At 34.1% G+C, this 22361-nt stretch overlaps 1 protein-coding gene and 1 long non-coding RNA gene across 3 annotated transcripts in view; one reads left to right on the top strand and one right to left on the bottom strand.

The window, feature by feature from the left end:
• The window catches only part of LOC142343053 (proton myo-inositol cotransporter-like), a 44597-nt gene extending 28338 nt beyond the window's left edge, over positions 1-16259 (top strand). The window contains exon 9 of the mRNA XM_075394750.1: positions 16149-16259. Coding sequence (XP_075250865.1) covers positions 16149-16223 — 75 coding nt within the window. The 3' untranslated portion in view covers positions 16224-16259. The remainder of the gene's footprint in view (positions 1-16148) is intronic.
• Positions 208-18762, bottom strand: LOC142343068 (uncharacterized). 2 transcript variants are annotated; one of them, XR_012759186.1, is made up of 3 exons: positions 18725-18762; positions 13965-14483; positions 208-2237 (listed from the first exon to the last, which is right to left on the bottom strand). It is a non-coding gene; the product is annotated as an uncharacterized LOC142343068 (long non-coding RNA). The 2 variants fall into 2 exon arrangements; XR_012759185.1 differs by lacking the exon at positions 18725-18762 and having other exon boundaries at positions 13965-14519.
• Positions 18763-22361: the final 3599 nt, after the last annotated feature.

The following is a 22361-nucleotide window of genomic DNA, read 5'->3' as shown; positions in this document are numbered from 1 at the left end:
AAGATTAAATATTAGTTAAATTTAGCTTATATAAAATAAAATATTGTAAAATTAGCTTAAAAATATAACCTATATCACTGGCTATAAAGACTTGGAGTGTTTTTAACAATGGATGAATTATCAAGCAACCGCTTTTGCAATGACGCTATTTACAGTTCTGTTTAATTATTTTATTTCATCTACATTTAATGATCAAAAGGTGAAAAATTGAAAAATAAAAACTAAATTCAAAATTGTACAAACTAAAAGAAATTTAAAAAATGTAATAAAACGTAACAGCTAAACATAATAACAGGATTGAAACTGAAGGCTTTGTAAAGTCTGAATATCCGGGAGCACATTTGCATACGTCACACACTTGCTGCTGTCTCAGTGACGTCACAGGTCGACCCGCGAGACCAAAGGCGCTGTCGGAACTACACGTCAAAGGATCACCCCCTTCGTCCACGTATAAAGGCAGCCCATTATCGTGATAATAAAAGTAGTGTTTTAACTTTTCACACGAACATGACATTGTATTGGAGTCTGTGTATACTTTTTTCAAGTTGTTGCATTTAATCAAACTGTTAACTTGATTGGACCAATCAGTGTTAATTGGGTTATAACGTAAGTTAACGTATCTTAACCTGGGCGCTTCGCATAAAGTTGAAGGAAATGAGGTAAATTTGTTATTTTGTAAATAAACCAGTTCCAATCTGTAAAAATTTCTTAATGTATTGAGATGTTTGATATAGTTATTTTTCAAGTCGAGCGTTTCGATCGTTTTAGAAATTCCCTCGAAAAAACTGGAATCGAAGGTCGTAAGTTGGGTGTCGGATAGATACACTTTTACCCCTTTTGTTGATATTCTAGCGCCCTGGAACGGTTTTGAGTCTGATAAAGTCTTAATTGGAACCCCGCTAAGGTCTATTTGGGTTAAAAACCGGGAATTGACACTGGAAAAAGAGGGTAATTCGTTTTGGACCTTGTCGGGCGGGCATTTCAGTTGGGTTGCAGGGTTGTTCACACACGTGCACAGCCCGATCGAATCACAACCGGTCGATGGCTTGTCGGAGAATATTGATTGGAGAATGGCGAATATAGTCCAGCTGTCCATAGCTAGCATTACGTAATAGTTTTACAGCTCACGAGTGGAAACTTCCACGAACGCAAATAATTGCGCAAGTCGGTGATGAAACAACGGAAACTTCCAAGTTCAGACAAATTTTAAATATCTAGAAAACTACTGTTCTCTTATTGAAATAAATAATTCAAAAAATATAATTTGAAAAATTTTCGGTGAACTTGAGGGCCCAATTGAAAGAGGAAAACAAATGGCTTATTTTTGAAGATTTCTCTCGTTATAATTGGTAATGATAAGTAACAACTTATTATCTTTTCATAGTAAGAACAATGAAATAGCGGAGGTCAATGATTATCTATTTATTGTTGTTTTTTCTTTGAAAGGCAAACAGGCGAAGGGGAGGGAATGTTGATTTGTAAATAAGCAAATAGGGGAAAAGGAGTTACGTGGATCGATGAAACAGGGAAATTTTTGCATACTTTTGCGAACTAATTTGGAGGAAAAATCAATAAAATTTTGATAATTGAGGAAGCACTCGAATTGTATTGAGAATTTTCAAGTGGCGTGCTTAGCTGGAAAACATGTGAAGTTTTTAATAATTCACACACACTTGCTATCATGTGTTTCAACACAACACCAGGATAGCTTCTTTTGTTTTATTTTTTTCTGTTTAAAAATCAATGGAAAGTAAAAATTTTATCCAGCGAGTTTGGACAAAAAGCTTATTTTTCCTCACTCGGACCAACAATGCCGTCAATGTGTGGCTTAACGTATAAAATTTAATAAATTTTCAGGGAAAATCTTTCAAATCTGCTTTTTGGCTTTCAATTTTTCCTCGCTTGGCATAATAGTAGATACGCTTTTTAATAAAAATTTGTTTAGAAGTTATTAAATTAAGCTCGGAATATTTAAACTGGCACAAAGACGAAAGGGGAAGTTATGTCAATTTTGGTACCGTTTGGCAAATAACGGCTTTACAGAGGAAACAATAAATTGGTTAGTACTGGTTAAGAAGTAAAGTAATATGTAACGAAATGTAGAGACGCAAGCTGGGACAGAAAGTACTTAATCCCCCAGTGGTATTTTCCAAGATTAACCAAACACTTCTTTTCCCCCTCTACCAGTCGCCGCTGGTTTGGCTCTGTAGTTTACTCCCTCTGACTCTTCTGTGCCTCTAAACACATTTAGTTTGCTTAGTTAGTACCGCTAAAGGGGAGTTTGTCTCAAACTACAAAACTAGCGCGCCAGAGAATGTTATTTTTAGAATCACCCCTCTCCCCCCCCCCTCCCCCCTCCCCCCTCCCCCTCCCCACCCTCCCACCCGCAGAAACAGAATTTGTCTGAAAATGAGAAGCAGCTTGAATAAGAGGGGGTGGTGATGTTTGTTTTGCATTAAGCTAAATGTTCTTCGACACGAAGAAATAAAATGGCAGCGCCTTTTCGATTTTGTTCAATTAAAACTAACATCTTTCGATTCTGAATAAAGCATTAGAAGATTAATTTTGTCGACCATGTTCTGACGCCATGTCAAGACTTACGCAAAGAAAAACTTAAGATCAGGAGTCGACATAACTGTTAGCACTGCAAATACAAGACGCCTGCGAGGTTGATAATTTGTGAACAGGCAAAGAAATTCTTAATTAGCGGTTCAATTGCGGAACTTTTAACTTCAAAAAATGTCGGGACAAGATTTGATTTAACTCATGTGCACTTACCATATTGATTCTGGACATTATTTATGGCCAGAGCTGATAATATCATCACTAAATCTTGTCAGATCTTCTACTGTGAAAAGACTAACTAAAACCCAAATTTTATTGCGCAAGAACGTTAAACATCAATAAAAACATAAGCAATCTTCTGCACAAAGATTACAAAAAGTCCCCCCCCCCCCCCCTTGATATATACTGCATAAAGTTCTCCACTTTTCAACTTCAATCTATAGAGTGTTATTGTTTTGATAGAAGCCGACAACTGAGATAATCAATCTAATATCAACCTGTGCACAAAAACAGTGCACTGATCAAGGCAGTGACTCTCACGCTCTGACGGATGTAATCTGGAAATCACGCCAGTCAGCGTGAACCCTCCCCCTTCCCCCGCAATCGACTTTGTGCATCAATCTTACGCTTCAATTATTCCAACCAAATCCAGAAACTTTTTAACTAATCAGTTGAATTCAGCACCCTATACGAACTGGGATGGTTATCTGCTAAGATTTTGTAAGAGTCTTGCAAATAACGCTAATCTGCTCAAAGACAAGATCGCGAAGGCTGTCTGCCAAGATCTGAACGAGAATTTTTTTACCAGACAACCGGTTCATTCTTTTGTCACACTCTTGCCTCATAGCGCATAACAGTTATTCTCCAAGTATCTTGCCAGATTTGCGACAGATAACCACCCTTTTGTCGATAAACTTCATTTGTTAAATGCGTTTCCTATTGAAAAAATTAAAAGAAAACTTACCACTCCTCAGTGAAACAGAAAAACAAGAAATCAACTTAGCATCACCAGATAGTGTATTGAAAAGAATTTTAAAAGCAGATAGAGCAAGCAGGCTCGGTAATTTGTGTTAGCGCATAATTTCCAAGCTCTACCAGCCACAATCTTGATTTCATTTTCCACCAAATGACAATGAGGTAGAGAATTTCCGAAAATCACAAAGAATTTCCGAAAGACAATAGTTTATGAAATTGCTTTAATTTAAAATCCCTAAACGATGTAAATAATGCCGCATGAGAGGGCCGATGAGACCTGCCATAATCAAGACTACGAGATAAGACCAACAGCAAAATGAAATAACAAAAAACACTAATTAGAACCAAATTTCCATGTCTTTTTAAAACAAAAAACAACAAGATCAGATAACAAAAATGAGCTAAGAAAAAAAATTTTCATCACAGAGAAGATGAGGGAATTATTTTCATTGAAAATAGCTATCAAGTAGACAAAAAATGAACAAAAAGGTTTCAATCAAAATTTTTTTTGAAAACGATTAACTTCAAAATTATTTAAAAAAAACCATTAGCTACCAAGTGAAATCATTAATTAAGTTCCACTTGACCTCCTCAGGCAGCAATTGACACCCGTCAGTATCCAGAATTAGTCATATGACTACTAAATGAACGACAAAATCAAGCTAAAAGTCAAAACTCGGAAAACTTTGTGAGAAAAAGAAGTCGAAACCGCTAACGCCATATCCTTTTCATTAACAATTTTAAATATGTTCAATGATACCTCTTTTCAAGGCCATTGAGATAATATGAGCCTAATTTTAATGCAAAAAACTGCAAGGAAGGCTCAATAAAAATTCGCTATGAATTTTGGCAATTTCTCTTTGCTGAAACCAAGTCATACGCACACAGAAACAAGTTATAAAAGGGGCAAAAGTAAGAACTGCCGAAGCTTAACTTTTAACTATAAAAAGTAGATAGAATAACTAATAACTCAAGAGGAAGCGAAATGGACCTCTTGTTAGAGAGATTAAGTCATGAAACTGCAAAAATACAGCCAAAAAACAGAATCCAGACATATTTACGCAAACACACTGTTGCAGCCGTAAAATGATGAGCTAGCTTTTCACCAAAATTCAATTATATGTTTTTTAGGCTTCGTTTGCAATTAATGGGGATCTGTTAATGTTTGAGCCAGGATTTGAAATCATTCTCTTCTTTAATTAACATAAAGTCAAGAAAATCGAACAGGTCAATATGTGAAAATTAATTAATGAATAGTTGAGACAAGATAGCAAAAAACGGGCAATAGTTTAATTTTAGAACAGTTTCATAAAGAATCGAAACAAGCCCTCTTTGGCATGTTCTTAGTTTGATGCTTCCAGCAATTTTAAATAAAGTGCGCCAAAGATCCATATTTGTTTCATTTTTGAAAAAAAAAGGCTAAAGTTTGAAAACTTTAGCCAAAATTTTAGACAAATTGTTAGACAGTTCAGCAAGGAGCATGTATTTTCAAACTTAGAATCAAGAACACTATCGTTATAAATTACCAAATTTTTGGAAGCAAAATTGACAAAAATTCGGCAACAATGCTGAGATGGCGGTGAATTAACGAAATTGAAGGAATATTTATAATTATATAGTCTATGCTAGACGGGCTTCCTGGTCTCTAAGTTGAATATATCGATGTACAAAAATTGCTTAGTCTCTCTCCCACAAAGGTGGGTCAAAACAAAAAAAAACAAAATGTGCCAGGTAATTAGGCAGTGAACGCTTTTAACAGAATTAGCGGAACAAGATTATTGCTATTGTTTTCTCGGTTCCATTTTGTTTTAGATGACAGTATTAAAATTTACACTCCGTAGTTAATGTAAAATTTATTTCTTCCTAAATTCGCCCCCCACTCAGAAATTATGCAAATTTCTAGTAGGCTATTTACAATGCTTGAAAGAGTAAAACGTTTCTGAGAGAAACATGGATACGTCAAATACTTAATCTAAGAAAAATTTGGCGCCACTTTTTTAATTTACAGAAAATTTGGTACATTGCAAACTTTTTTCTGAGCCAGAAATCTGCACAATTTAAAATCATGCTTCGAAGAACGGACTGAAATGGACCAGAATAAACACGCCAGAAAAGCTCTGAATGTTTTACTGTCTCCGTTTTTGATCAAACTTGTTTGACGTTGTTTGTGGACATTATGTCATCTGATCGATCATAAATGCCTCCTAATTGTTTTGATAGAAATCTCCGAAACTATTTACGCTAAGATTTCCGACTCCTCAAAGCAAAATTAAAGTCCAAGGTTTTTGTATTTGCCGCGCCTGCGAATTTGAAACCATAACAGAAGTACTATTCCTGACGGCACCCAAAGATAAAATTGGTTTTGTGGCTCAGGAATGTTCAAAATCGCTGTCTCAAATAGCATAATCTCGAATCTGTCAAACTTTGAGCAATTATTTTTTATGCTTAACAGGGATAAGTTGACCGGGGAAGTCGTGAAATCTTATTAACCCGTTGATTCTCACTTGCTAATTCCTAACTTGAAAAAGTGTTACTAAATTTCTACTTATGGGATTTATTTTGATTCCCCGGATCAAATTCCCAGTTGAAGAAGGCTGAAATAGCCCAAAGAAATTTGCCAGGGCACAAAGTCGAGGAAAAGCCAGGCCTGCTTTAAAGAGCCTAGCACTTAATTTGCTGGAACGAAAAGTATTATTACACCAGTTTTACCACGCTTTAGCTGTAATTCTGACTTTACTGTCAGCGTAATACTGTGACAGGGTAGGTTATATCCCCGTAAGCGTGAACAAAAAGGGGAGAATTCCGCGTGGAAAAAGTGGGAAATTTGGTAATTTCAAGGGCTAAAAATGCTTTATTAAATTAAGGGTTAGCTTATAGGTAACAATGGCTCGTTAACAACCAGTTTCGCCAAATGTATTTCCTAAGGATGCTTTTTCCCCAAGTAGGGCAACATCCCTCGCATGAGAATAGGGGTAAATTAATAATATTGTGAATGTTATGCATGGCAACAAGAGAGAATTCTTAAATTATGCGGATAACTGAATTAAGATTAGAGGCACTCGTTGGTTTTTATTTTACCAAACAAAAGTTGTAACTCCTCCCCTTTTTATCCATCGCTGTAGAAAGTAGTTTGAAATACATGAAAAAACGGCTGGATTTATAGCTTGACTCAGATGAAGTCACTGATAACTTTTAGCACTAATCGCCAAGTGGAATATCGCAATGCCTCAAGATGTCAGTCAGAATTTTGAAGTGATTTCTGTAGAGTACCTAAATCTGATCTTTTTCGTTCGCGCTTCAACTCCGCCGCTTTTTTCTGCCCCTCTCATGTGTTTGTGCTTGTTTAGCTGATGTTCTTATTCATGTATTTGCCTTAGCTTTCTTGTGTAGCCTCAAAACCCCCGACCCTTTGCGTGGACCCTTTTGCGCATTTTGATGATGTTTCTATTTATATTTGTTAGCCTTAGCAATTTTAGTGTTTCTCTTTTTTTCTTTGGTGGTTAGAGAACAGGTGGAATCCTATGCTCTAATCTTCAAAGAAGCTAAAGAGGTTCCATGCAGCAGCTAAAGGCATGTTTCCGACGGTTCTTGCAAGACGGTTATCTTGCAAGAGTCTTGCATTTCGGACGGCTGTCTTTTAAGTTCTTGGAAGGATCTTGCATGAGTCTTGCAAGATGATGCATAGTGTTGCCAGATTTTTGCAAGATTCTTACAAGATCTTGCAAAATAACCGTCCTCAATCAACTAGGGTAATCTTGCATTTTTAAAAATATTTTAGGATTCCGATTTTTGGTATTTTATCTTCCTGGAATAATATATGGTTTATCTTCAAGCTGTTTCGTTTTGTTCAGGTGTTTGCCTGATCAGACATATGGTAAGTTCGGTCATCACGGGAAGATAAAATGTTAACGATTGTGGGTATTATTGCCCAATTTTTGTTTTGCTGACTTTCAACCCGCGAGTTATTAAGAGACAAAATGCAGCTTTAATGAAGGCGTTTTGTTTAAAAAATTGAAAGATGCGAAAAGTTTCTTTCTTTTTTAATTAATTTTAGATACTGAATCAAAATTTTTATCATCGATATCAAAAATTAATTTCAGACCCAAGACGAAACTAAACGACTGTACAACATTTTTCGGCCAAAAAATTTTGCAGAAATTTTTTGAAAAAGAACACAAGTTGCACTTAAAGCATTAAAGGTTTTGAATAATTATTTTTAAGGAAGAGAACAATTTTCAGGTAGTATATAATCTTTCAAAATTTCATCTATGTTCAAATAATTGTTGGCTCTTGGATTATTTTGTTTTTTTTTGTTGTGCCACAAATAGTGACAAAGTGATAATAATTTGAGTTCTATTTCTCAGAAATGGTGCTCCCAAAGAAAACAGATTCTGTTCCGTGTTCATTTGAAAAAAAACGAAAATCAACGTTCTTTTATTACCGATAAAGATTGATTTAATTATTCCAAGATATGTGTTTCTGTAATATAATTCTACATAGCTTAAAACGAAAAAGCAAAAACATAAAACATTTGTCATTTTCATTTTAAAAAGTTTTGAAATTTCGAAGTGGAAATCTTTGATGTTGCCGATTGCTTTCATATTTGAAAACATTCCTACTTACAATCAAAAGCCAGATAACATTTATTACGCAGCGTAAACAATTAACAAGTGTACGAACACTGGAGTTTGGTTATTGAAATACCTTCGAAGAATGAAGCTCATGCACTTAAAATTTCCCTAATCAAAAATATACTAAATTAAGGGTTAGCTTATAGGTAACAATGGCTCGTTAACAACCAGTTTTGCCAAATGTTTTTCCTAAGGATGCTTTTTCCCCAAGTAGCGCAACATCCCTCGCAACAGAATGGGGGTAAATTTATAATTTTGTGAATGTTATGCATGGCAACAAGAGAGAATTCTTAAATTATGCGGATAACTGAATTAAGATTAGAGGCACTCGTTGGTTTTTATGTTACCAAACAACAAAAGTTGTAACTCCTCCCCTCTCTATCCATTGCTGTTGAAAGAGTTTGAAATACATGAAAGGTCGGCTGGATTTATAGCTTGACTCAGATGAAGTCACTGATAACTTTTGGCACTAATCGCCAACTGGAACTTCGCAATGCCTCGAGATGTCAGTCAAAATTTCGAAGTTATTTCTGTAGAGTACCTAAATCTGATCTTTTTCGTTCGCGCTTCAACCCCATCGCTTTTTTGTGCCCCTCTCATGTGTTAGTGCTTGTTTTGCTGATGTTCTTAGTCATGTATTTGCCTTAGCTTTCCTGTGTAGCCTAAAAACCCCCGACCCTTTGCGTGGAACCCTTTTGCGAATTTTGATGATGTTTCTATTTATATTTGTTAGCCTTAGCAATTTTTGGGGTTTCTCTTTTTTTCTTTGGTGGTTAGAGAATAGGTCGAATCCTATTCTCTAATCTTCAAAGAATTAAAGAGGCCCATGCAGCAGCTAAAGGCATGTTTCCGACGGTTCTTGCACGACGGTTATCTTGAAAGGGTCTTGCATTTCGGACGGTTGTCTTGTAAGATTTTGCAAGGATCTTGCATGAGTCTTGCAAGATGATGCATAGTGTTGCAAGATTCTTGCAAGATTTTTGCAAGATCTTGCAAAATAACTGTCCTCAATCAATTAGGGTAATCTTGCTTTTTAAAACTATTTTAAGATTCCAATTTTTTTGGTATTTTATCTTCCTGGAATAATATATGGTTTATCTTCAAGATGTTTCGTTTTGTTCAGGTGTTTGCCAGGTCAGCCATATGTTAAGTTCGGTCATCACGGGAAGACAAAATGTTAACGATTGTGGTTATTATTGCCCAATTTTTGTTTTGCTGACTTTCAACCCGCGAGTTATTAAGAGACAAAATGCAGCTTTAATGAAGGCGTTTTGCTTAAAAAATTGAAAGATGCGAAAAGTTTCTTTCTTTTTTAATTAATTTTAGATACTGAAAAAAATTTTTATCGTCGATATCAAAAATTAATTTTAGACCCAAGACGAAACTAAACGAATGTACAACATTTTTAGGCCAAAAAATTTTGCAAAAATTTTTTGAAAAAGAACACAAGTTGCACTTAAAGCATTAAAGGTTTTGAATAATCATTTTTAAGGAAGAAAACAATTTTCAGGTAGCATATATTCTTTAAAAATTTCAACTATGTTCAAATAATTGTTTGCTCTTGGATTGTTTTTTTTTGTTGTGCCACAAATAGTGACAAAGTGAGAAAAATTTGAGGTCTATTTCTCAGAAATGGTGCTCCCAAAAAAAACAGATTCTGTTCCGTGTTCAATTGAAAAAAAAAACGAAAATCAACGTTCTTTTTTTACCCGATAAGGATTGATTTAATTATTCCAAGATATATTTTTCTTTAATATATTTCTACACAGCTTAAAACGAAAAAGCAAAAACATAAAACTTTTGTCATTTTTTGATTTTGAAAAATTATGAAATTTCGAAGTGGAAATCTTTGATGTTGCCGATTGCTTTCATATTTGAAAACATTCCTACTTACAATCTAAAGCCAGATAACATTTATTACGCAGCGTAAACAATCAATAAGTTTAAAAACACTGGAGTTTGGTTATTGAAATACCTTCGAAGAATGATCATGCACTTGAAATTTACCTAATCAACAAGGTGCATCAACTTTAGAGTATTCGCAAAAAACAAAAGATCAATTGTGTAGCAGTACTGTGCATTTCAAAGCAAAATTATTGGCAGAACTTATTCAAATTGGAAGATAGTTTTTTTCAGTTTTGTCTAATTTATTGCATAGGCCTCTAGTTTTTTATTAGATCAGCGGAAAAACTTAATAGCGGCTGAAAAATCTAATTGAAAAAAAAAACTTCCGTAAGTTTAATCCATATCAATTTACCTTTTCCTCATTTTTTTTTAAATTTCGTTTCGTGCTTCTTTTTACAAATAAATGGGCAAATAAAATGAGAATAATTGACATTTGATTCAGTTTATTCTTTATTCTATGCAGCTAATAACATGAAAAAAATGGCATAGAATCAGCAAAGTTGCCAAAAATGGGCAAAATGGGCAAAATGGGCAAAAATAGGCCGTTATTTCAACGATTGCTGGAAAGAGGTGACCGCAAAAATTTTGAAACGTCAAGTTATTTAGAAGGAATATTATACCACATATGATGTTCTGGGATGCCCCCCCAAATGTCACAAACTGTCTGAACAAAAGGGGACTGAAATCCTTTCGAGAGCATATTTCTCCCTGTTGTAGCAACTTCCAAAGCCAAAGAAGAAATTTACGATTTAAAGTGACCTGTTTGGAACTTTTAAAGTAAAACAAACTGTGAACCTACAATTGGTGCAAATTTTGGGTAAATTGAAACTAGAGCAAAAAGTACAACCATGTTAGAAAAGGCAATGTTTTTTTGCCTCTTTGAAAAGTTAAATTGATTTATGACACAGCGGGAGTAATTTATAAGTTAAAATAAGAAAAAGCGGCATAACAACTTCGCAACTTTTGTCATTCCTGTAATTAAAGCACAGTGATAAATTTACAATTTTATCATCAAAAAAATTCGCTTGTGGTTAATACATGCAACTTTTGTCACCAAAGCTAGCTGTGGAGCCGATGTTTTCCCTAACATTTATGTTGGTGCAAAAAGAGAGTGAACAAACAAAAGTAAGGAAGTTAGTGTATCAATGTGTGAATAAAAAGAGAAGGAACTAAGTTAAGTAAACAAGCTTTCTTCGACTTCAAATAAAATATTGGCACAAAAATTGAGCTATTTTTTCTCTCGCAAACAGCTATTGCAAATAAATATCACACGTATCATATTCACAATTCATTACGTTTGATAGCTTTTTAGATATTGTAGCATATTTAGAGTGAAACTGCCTTTTTTCACACAGGTAGACATTGAATATCTTTAATCTTTATTTCCCAACCTGAAATTTGCATGTACACGCTCAAGATTCGGTAGCAACACCCAAAAGATTGATAACTAGAACCACTTATTATGCAATCATAAACCATAAATAATTTTAGTCTGACCATTAATGCTTATGAGATCAAAAAAGTTATGCGGCAAAGAAATAATAAAAGTAACTTCATGTTATCTACGTGTCATAGAAACACGCGTGTCCAAGTTTTAAAATGCATGCTCTCCGTGGGGTCAGATTTTACAATGCTAGTTCTTACTATATACATTTGCAGTTTTCAAACCGCTTATATTCAAAATTCTGGCTTACATCTCGAACCACAACACGGTTCTCAATTGATGCCAGAATTTCTCAGCGACTCCATTAGAGTCTCGTAGGTTATCCTTGAATTGTCATAAGGCAAACTATTGGAGCGAAACCATGTCTCAGTCTACCAAAAATCACTCTTCCTCAATATCTGACTATCTATTGCCCCATGGGGATAAATTCGAAACCTTTAATATCTGGTATAAATTATTATTTCTTGAGACCTTAATAGACCATCTTTAGAATCCTCGGAAACTTGAAATCCAGATACATTGCCTATCAAGATTTCAACTAGGTGATTTGGACTGAAACAGATTCCGCTAATCTATTTAAAAAACAGAATTTTTATGGTTTTTTGGAATTATCACTCACAATTAAAAATTAAATAAGAATTGTTCTAGCTTTTATGGCACTGGTTATGGTTTTTAACATACTTGCCATACTTAACATAGCATAGAAAGAGTAAGAAGTTCTATAACCATGCCTCTTTTGGCTTACTTCAGCAGAAACAAGATGTTCTTGCGGTTCATTGAGATACACTGCTTTCAACGACACAACATAACGATACCAATTTCGAATTACCACAAATTACGATATTAAAATTTGCGTGTCAGAATTGCTTATAATTACTTGTAACCGCCCTAAAACCCATTCACTCGGATTTCACCTACTTTCTACACACCAACAGTAGACTAATTTTAGTTATATTGTAATAATTGCCCTAAAACCGGGTAAAATTTAAACATCAACGAAGTCTGATATGCAAAGTTTTCTCTCACATTTATCAAGATTGCAAAAAGAAAAACAATTCTTAGTCCGGTTAAATTTACTTGCCTCTTGAATATGCCATTTCAATATGCAATACTGTTGACGTCAAGTAACGCTCTCAAAATTTTCATACTTCGAATTTCATCATTCGTTTTTTTTCACTTCATCATTTTTGCCTCTTCTTCCATTGGACAAAAAAATTTTATTTAAAAATGAGCATTATTCGTTTTTATCTAAGAAACTCATTTTCCAAAAGATGTAACAATGTTAATAAATCAAGTGAAAAATATTTGATGTATATTCGAGTTAAACATTATCAGATGAATGAGCAGATAAATACTTGACATATTCTGCATATTAGCGCAAAAAAAGAACTAAACCATCTAAACCTCTGACAATTTCACGCACAATAGTGAATTCTAACGTGTGTTGCTGGAATTTTGGGCAAAATTTATCTTACGTGCAAATGATGAAAAAAAGGTTTTGATTTAATTAAAGCTATCCGTTGCTTCAATGATGTATGTTGTCAAAAAACAGTAGCTGAAATATATGTCAGAAAATAAGCAAGGCTAAGATTAAAATCATCTTTCAATTTTGAAACTCACCACTTTCAGATGTTGATTTTCTCGACAAATCAGAGTATCAGAGTTTTGGAATAAATCATTTGCAAAATTTTGGTTTGATAGCTTCATGAGTACTTTTACGAATATTGTTTTTACGAAAAAACGCAGAAATAAATTAGCGATCTTATTGGCAATGGAATGAATTCAATGATCTAGATAAAAGTACAATTTTCTCAGTAAGTATGAAATACACTTAGCAAAAATGCAAGTCATCCTTAGTTTTTTTCAATTGATCGTTTTTGCCTCTATTTCCATTGGACAGAATTATTAAATAAAAACAAAAAATCATTATTCGTTTTTTTATCAAAGAACTTTACTCTACAAAAATTGTGACAAAGGTAACTATATATAAAAAAAACAAAAAAAGACTCAGCGGTTTTATTTCTTAAAATCAAATGTTGCCAGTTCGCTTTTTTAACAAGCGGATATTTGGCTACCGCTGTGAATTTGGCCTGTAAATGAGCGGGCATATGCGTAAAGCAGTATTATTGTATGAGCTAAATGGAGATAATTAAAAAATATTTTGAAAGTTTTTTTTTACAATCTTTTCAGCTCAAAAAATCTTGGAAAAAGAAATAGATCTTGTATTCTTCAGCTTTCTGTCTCTTTCTAATGTAATATCTATGGTCCCATTTTGGTGTGATCTTATACAATCATTTTTTTCGACAGGTTTTTATTGAATATTGAAGTAAAATAAGCGAAGATTAAGAAGCAGTGAGCATTGTAGCATTAAGCTCTTACATTGCTCAACTTGAAACTGAGATTAAAATTTCAAGAAAATAACGATAACACTATTAGACGCTTACCAAGTCTAGCAATAGTCAAGACGGTCAGATTGGCAGAAGAGAGAAAATGCTCTGGGCAAACTTTGGTGGGGTAACTTTCAAAAAACTGGGATTGAACTGGATTGAAAAGAGGAGAGAATAAGGAAGAGAGCCGTTTTTAGCCAGAGGTGATAAGTGTGGGTACTCGTGGCAGTGTTGGAAAAGTAAGGAAAAGATAGATAGATTGGGTTTCTTTTAGGTTTCTTTTACTATCTAAGGGTGAGTGCCTACTAGTGTATAATAAGTAGGAAGTAAAGGGTGCTTGTTGTAAATGGGGGAGATGGTTGTAATAATTGAATGTGGAAAAATTTAATTCACTAAATGAGGAGAAGGATGAATATTTTGTCTCACTTTTTTACTTTCAGCTGCTTCTTTATTCACAGATAAGACATAAATTTTAGCAGAGTGGTCGAGAGGACGAAACAAGAATCCTAGGGGCGATAAAAGAACAACTTTCTAAAAACGCACTTCTAAATTCTAAATCTCGTTTGTCATTGATTGCTATCAAAAATCTTTATGCTCTTTTTTCTTCTCTGAGAAGTGTGCGTGTGTGTGTGTGTGTGTGTGTGTGTGTGTGTGTGTGTGTGTGTGTGTGTGTGTTTGTGTGCGTGTGTGTGTGTGTGTGTGTGTGTGTGTTTGTGTGTGTGTGTGTGTGTTTGTCTATGTGTGTGTGTGTGTGTGTGTGTGTTTGTGTGTGTGTGTGTGTGTGTGTGTGTGTGTGTGAATGTGTGTCTGTGTGTGTGTGTGTGGGGGGGGGGGGGGGCTTGTTGGCGTGGGGGTGGGGCTGGAGGGTGCATGTTTAGACTCGTTTTATATTTCTTCGTGTTTCGCATTTCTTCAGAATGTTTACACAATCACAAAATTTATTTCCACTAATAGAAGATCAAAAATGTGTGAATTCGGAAATTTGTTCAAATTAAACTTTCATCTTGTTTATGTTTTGTCGGCGCGCAGAATAATAATTCACTCAAACCTAATATTGCTTCAATGATCATGTTATGAGAATATTGTTGGTTCTGGGATTACGACATTGTTTCCCAAGTAATGCAAATTTAAACGGAGCTAATGAACTAATGAAAAAATTAACTTTTGTCGGAAAAATGTTTAATAACCCAAAACTTCAAGGCCAATAATGAGCAAAGATTTCTCAGCCAGAAACTGATAATTAATGCAAACCTCACGGAGCAATTTTTCATCCTGAAAATTTTTGCTTATATTGGAAAACGGACGTCAGAAGGAAAAGTCTTCAGCTTTGATCACGCTATGCGTGAATCTACGTCTGAATCTGACTCTGAATCAGTACTGATAGCATTCTGAAATTTCCTCTGATTCAGTAACGAATTTCTCTGAGAGTTAGGCACGAGTTGCTTAAGTTTTACGGTACCAAGAAAAAACCTGGCCCGATAAGATCGTGTAAAAAATTTTTGCAGCTGTTTTCTGATGAAGTTGAGAACTTCTGGCATTAATCGACAACCACGAATTTTTGAAATTTTGAAAGTTCTGAATATCTCAACTTCTGGCATTAATCGACAACCACGAATTTTTGAAATTTTGAAAGTTCTGAATATCTCAACTTCTGGCATTCGCTGTAAGAACTCTAGCACTACAGGTTTTGGCTACATGCGCGTTTAGCATTTTTCTGTGGGTGTTTGTTTTTTGCAGACTTTCAGAAAAGCTAATGTATTTTTCGCGCGATCATCAATTTCGGCTTGATGATCCGACAACTATATAGCAATGTTTCATTGTAACCATTATTAGTCTCCTTTTGGGGTCACAAATAACTAAAAAGCGAGGCACTAAAGAAGGTGTTATATCTGTTACAACCAATAAGTATTCTTCATTTGAAATTTTACACGGAACATTGTACTATATTATATACTTTAACTAAACTAGATCCTCCCCCCCCCCCCCCCCTTACACCAACGCGCATTCCCTCACGCCATCTCAAATACCCCCTTCCTCTCTCCCTGCTAGATAGTATCTTTCCCTCCGAGGTGTCCCCAGACATTGGCTTATGTTTCCCTTCTGCCTGTTTATCTCCCAATTACTAACCCATAATCCCGGATACTGTAACTATAAGCTACACAAATCACACTCTCTATATCATCTCATTTGAACCTCCGTTCCCTTAATAATCATGTACTCATGTGATCATTATTTGTTCAGAACACAACAATTGGACGAATACAGAAAACTCGTTCAGCATCATTTCACGTGACCCATTCGCTGCCAGTTTATTGAACGAGTGATCCCAGGCTGAGTTATCAGATAGAAACCATCCCTGATCAGACCAACGCAAAACTCTGATTAGACTCAATATAGCGCTTGAATTGTTTTCTGTGCTCGAAGTGCACTCTTGAATTCACTTCTGGCTAGACTCAACTGTCTTTTATGATCAAAACAAAATGCGCTCAAAACCGTTTTAATCAGAGTCACTTGCGCTCAAAACCGTTTTGATCAGAGTCACTTGCGCTCAAAGTCATCTCTGATCAGTCTATCCTATGCTCAGAACCGTTTTTGACCAGACCTATTTGCCTAGTCTTAGCAGAATAGTTCTAAGATGCCTGGGGTTTTCAGTAACCATTTAATACATTCATTTCTATAAATATTGATCTTTTTCATGAAACCATTAAACAAACTTCGAAACTTAAAACTTTGCAGCTTTTGTATGTCTTTCTGCAATCTTTTCGCACAGTAACTGAAACTGCAAAATTCGAAAATGATTTTTTTCAACACTTATTTCTATACCTACTTTTTACTTGCAATAACTCTTGCAATAACTTGCAGCTCCAATAATGGTCTAAAAATTAAGGTTACTAAAATAAGAGGAACTTAAAAGAAATTGGAAAACAAAACGTTTAAATAAATGTTGAAAATTTAAAATTGGTTGCCTGCGTCAAAAAGTGATTTCAATGTAAATCAGAAGTTTTATGTTGTATTGGGTGATAGTTTATCATAAAATTGTTTATTCTTTCTATTCTTCAAAAGAATTTATTTTGGTTTATGCTATCTGTTATAATTTTCCAGCCATTAAATTTACTTGCGGGGAACTTTTATGCAAACCTCGTTTTTGCTGTGAAGTGAAATTTTTCCAATCCATATTTATTCTAGAGAAATACAATAACACTACCAATAAAAAGCTTCTAAGAATCTGAACCTATAATTGAAGAAACATTTCCTATAATTTATTTTTTGAAAAAAGGCTTAGACTATTCATGACTAGTCACTTTGATTTTATTCTCATACCACATGATTGGATAATTTGACTAATTTACAAAGTTACTCTTAAGTTCTTTTATAATTTATCTGGACTTTTTTGAAATATCTCTTCGTTCTGAAAAAAAAACAACATTTGAGCGACTTTGTTAATTGTAATCAGTCAAAGATAAACAATTTGAAAAGTGATTTGGTAGCGGCTCTAAGAAGTGGCGTTGTTTACCATCAATTGGTAAGTACCATTTTTTTTATTATACAATGAAAAAATTAAGAACCTTTTACAAAAAATTAAACGAAAAACGTTTTTCTTTTTGAATGAGTTTTACAACATGCATAGATTGTAAAAATGATCTTGAATTTGAAATTATTCAAATCTGTCGCATCTAACTATCAAACGAATGATTTTTTGAAATTCCTAATCAAACGAAATCCTCCTGCTGGGAGTTTGTTGGCTCACATTTGATTGACACAAGACAAAGGTTCCTGAAAAAATGGTTTTGTTCATCACAAAAACTAAGTTTTGTTTATATACTCATTAGGATCAACAATTTAATTTTATTTTATTTTACTTATAAAGCAAAACTAATATTAAAATTTTGTTTTAAAAAGAAATCAATTGAAATTAGCACATATATCTTAGTAAAAATTTTTAGAAAAATTAAATTTTCCAAAAAACAAACTTTTATGGAAATATTTTCAATTCTTCATATTATGTTGTATTTATAACATTATCATTTAAAACATAACATCATCTTTCAAATCATCAAAAGAGAATTGGTGTCGAGTTCAAGAAAAAAGTTCCACTAAATATGAGCAAAATAATCACATAGAGGACACGTTGTGTCAAAGTAACACAAACTCAATGAAAAAAGTATTTTGTTAGTTAGATATGCTTGAGTTGAATATTTTCAAAACTATGATGATTTTCAAATTCTATTCAAGTCGTTGGTTGTAAATATACCGTTTTTGGATTTTTTGGTGTTTTGTTTGTTACCAATTTATTCAAGTATAAAAACAAAGAAAAAAGATTTTAATTAAAAATATTGTTAAAGTTTCTAAATTCTATCACTGCAACAGGAGGACCTTTCGTGATAAACCCTTCTAGATGATAAGGGCCACTATCAAGTAAGGTTCGCTGCAACAAGAAAGACTACATAATAGAGAAACAACTTTGCATTCATCCCACTTTTTCCAATTTTTTTTTGCAGAACAAATAGGCCTAAAAATAATTTAAAAAGTTCGAGTTATATTTTTTACATTCAGCTGCTTCAGCTTGTATTTGCATCATATGTCTGCGAAAAATTTGTTTTAAGGTAAAAAGTGGTTTTTAACCTTAGTGCTGACATCGAAGGCATCTTTTAAAAAATTAAAATTATAATTATAAACTTACTGGTTAATATTCACTTTCTAATAGAGGGATTGAATTGAACAAAAAATGCTCTTCAAAGTCTAAAACGATAAAAGCGCGACTGGGTTCAATTTTGGAGCTAACAGAGCAAAACAATTAATGAATAAAAAACTAATACAGTAAATGTCATTTTTGGTGCAAAAGCTAAAAGGATACAATAAAATAAAAACAATAATTTTATGAACTGTATATTAGCAGATCTAATTAAAAACCAGCTTAAAAGTACAAGAGACATTAAATTTTTACAGCTTAAGAAAAACCATAAATTTATCAATTTGATGTATACTCAATTCACCGCGGGATACCAATTAATAAGCTTGGAATATTTTGGAGAGCAAAAATGATGTTTTGATTGTTTACTTTACTATCTCGGCGTGTTGTCTGTTTATGTGTTGATTGGCATTAATAAAGAAAGAAAGAAAAAGAGCGCTTAAAGACGCCAAAACTATCTAATCTAAATCGCTCATTAACTGAGGCCATTTATTATAATGAAGTGAAAAGCCTCAAAAAAACAAGGAGCCGATAAGACGATGACGGCTGAAAGCTTTGAATCTATACGGGGGGTATAAATATGGGGGTATAATACCTTTTCTCTATACGTTTTTCTCTCCTCTTTTTCTCCCCTTTCGGGTTTTATTCTCCAATTGACTTCTGTTTTTTCACACAACACAACGGTTCAAAAATAAACAAAAATAAACGAAAATAAATAGACGTGATTAGTGATTAGATAACGGTTTGTTTTGTTTACAGAAAGTGATCTGAATAAAATTGTCCATTGAAAAATAAACTACAAAAAAATAAACAGATATATGTGATAGACTTTGTTGTTAAACTGCTTGTTGACAATTTTTATCAGATGCAAACAATTAATTCGAGGCTCAAACGGCAATCTTGAAAAGATGGTTTAAGATCAAATAACATTTCATGACATGAATAATTTTGAGCAAAAATTTGTACCATGAACTCCAAATTTTTGATAAAAAGAAAGAAAGAAAACAATAGGTGCGATCGTTTTAATGAAGTATATGGTGCTATGAAATGTCACGCTAGTGGTTCTACGAGGAAATATACATTACTTAACGGTAATTTATACCTTCACGTTATTATAAGTAAAAGCTATCGCTATTATACTCTCTCTATATCAGGTATAAAATGAATGCAAACAATATGTCTAGTTATTTCCGCTCAATTTGGGCGAAATTAAGGCAAACAGAGGCAAAAGTGGATCGAAAGTCAATTCAGACCATCCATAAATTCCATTTGCACTTACAGCCCTTCAGGGAAAACTGAATTAAATCGGATGCGCGCCAATTTGCTCACACTCCTCATCAAACCGAATCGTGAACAAACCGAAAAAAAGAATAAAAGTAAACCTAGCAACTACACCTTTGTTTCGAAACCGTTTTTCTTTTGTAATTGAGAGAAAAGTATGGATGAATTGATCTATTCGACGGACTATAAGTATAAGGTTTTAATTCTAACTTTGTTTTTTTTTAATTTGCCGAATGATGTGATTTCGGTAGAAACGACTGCTGATAATTTGTAAAGTTACATTCACTTTAGCACAACCTTCATGGAAATAGATCGGGGCGATTTACGCGTGATATTCGATTTAGCAATTGTTTGTTTACTTGTTTGTGCTTTTGAGTTGACGTATTTAATGATTATTTTCCTAGTTGGACTTTTTCACTTTGCTGTAGAGGGAAAAATTTCAAATTGCAATCGAGAAAGTATTTTAAATATTGTAGCTTCTTAAATCTTTTAATTATGAAGCAAAACGTATATTTAATGAAAAACTCTTTTTTTAATAAAAAATTTCTTTTCTGTAAGGATAAAATTGAAACTTTTAGGAGAACGAGAAAAGTATCAATTTGGAGAATTTGTTTTTTTGTGCAAAATGCGACATAGGCCAATCGGGTTCGTCAATTTAAGGCTGGTTGACTTTTGGATGTTTATTTTTATTTTATTTGGATGCATGTCTTTTCGTCTATTGCGGCTGAACAAACAATAACTCCCTCTTGGTTTCCTAATGCACTCCACAGCGCCAGATGGTCTAATTCCCTGGCATAAATCACCAGGGGAAATGGCGGGTCGGGCTAAAAGTCCGTTGTAAACCAGACTTAAGGGAGGGGGCTCCATTTTAGGGGTTCACTTTATCTGTCGCCTTTACGACCTGTGATCTTCTGGAGATGAAACAAATGAGCGGAAGCAAGATTAAAATTATCAAAAAAATGCCTCTGATTTGAGTGTCTCAATGATGAAAGTACTGACGCAAGGAAACAAAACTTGAAAAAAATAGTTGATTCAAGAAAACGTGATTTAGTAGGTAACAGAAAGTTTGAAGTGTAGGTTACCTGACTCTGTTTGAACTCACTGAGAACTTCTGGCGTCTATCGAGAACCATGTAGCGGTTCGAGATGTTGAACCAGAATTTCGAAGTGACGTGAAAGACGCAACTTGCAAACTTGAACATGCTGAAGGTTCATGGAAGCCAACGTCTGGCTTTACAAATAGGAACTTCTGGCTTTTTAACTTCTGATATTGCACAGGTTTGCACGTATGTGATCCAAAATTGCATTGAACAGCTCTAAAACTTTGTCGGAAAAAAATTCAGCAAGTTAACCCCTCCTTGCCATTAAAATACGCAAATTTTTCCACCACATATTGTATATTTTTCTTACTATCAATTCATTGTATATAATTTTTTTAAAACAAGTATAATAATATCATAACTGAAGTCCTTTAAAACTACTTCCAACAAGGAAAAACGATCGTATTTCAAACACTGCAAGCAATCATCGATATAATGAGCTTAATGATTAATGATGAACTTTAAAAAATTCCAAGTTGCAATTGACGGGGATACAATCATGGAGAGATACAACATGAAGAGCTAATCATTCCTTATTTATATCACGCAGAGCGAAGAAACTGCCTCCCGAAGGTTGGTGGCAGAGCAAATCAAAGCTGAATCATATAGAGGCATTCTGTTTTGTAGGATGGCCATGCTCTGTTCATGTCACAATTTACAATGGCCAGTTCGGATTTTTGAGTAAAATTTACTGCACAAAAAAAATATGCTCAGCTGAACTCGCGCCAACAAGGTTTGCTTCATATGCGAATCGAACTTCTGCGCAGGTACTTGTAACATTTAAATTGCGTACAACCACTAAGCTAAGGGGCCTTTGTGCTAATTACCTACAAACCAGCCTATATATAAATAGTGTGTATACTACTATAGTAGTTACGAGTTATAAGCGACAAAATATGACATCATTCCGCTCAGAATAAATTTTGGTGTTTGAGTAATTTTCGGACTGTACAGGATAAGTTTAGTCTGGGCTATCTACATGACCTCAATATAATCATAATGAAAAAAAATTGTGTAAAAAGAAACGTAAAATGTTCTGGAGATGCAAGATTTCAGAACTGAATTCATTTCTTACACTTGAAATGTGCTGCTTCAGTGCTGAAATGCTCTGAGACTCAAGTCCCGGCTTAAGTTAGTTTCAAATTCTCAGGCAGCGGCAAACAAGACGCAGCGAACTCAGATCATACCACATAACTTATTGACGTTTGGCTGGACCTTACAACGTTTTGTTGAAAAAGTGTGTTGAAGCATCAATCCCGCGAAAAACGTTGAATTGTTAGGATGATTTTTTCCAGAATGGAACTTTATAGGGGCAGTTTAGATATCAAAAAAATTCTTGTGTTATTTTGTCTTTATCGAAAAGTATCAAGCGTGCGTTTACTTC

The sequence above is a fragment of the Convolutriloba macropyga genome, chromosome 1 (assembly GCF_964194025.1).
Source record: "Convolutriloba macropyga chromosome 1, txConMacr16.3, whole genome shotgun sequence".
NCBI classification, from domain to species: Eukaryota; Metazoa; Xenacoelomorpha; order Acoela; family Convolutidae; genus Convolutriloba; species Convolutriloba macropyga.
The sequence above is the reverse complement of the archived record's forward strand: the minus strand, read 5'-3'. Positions and strand labels throughout refer to the sequence as shown.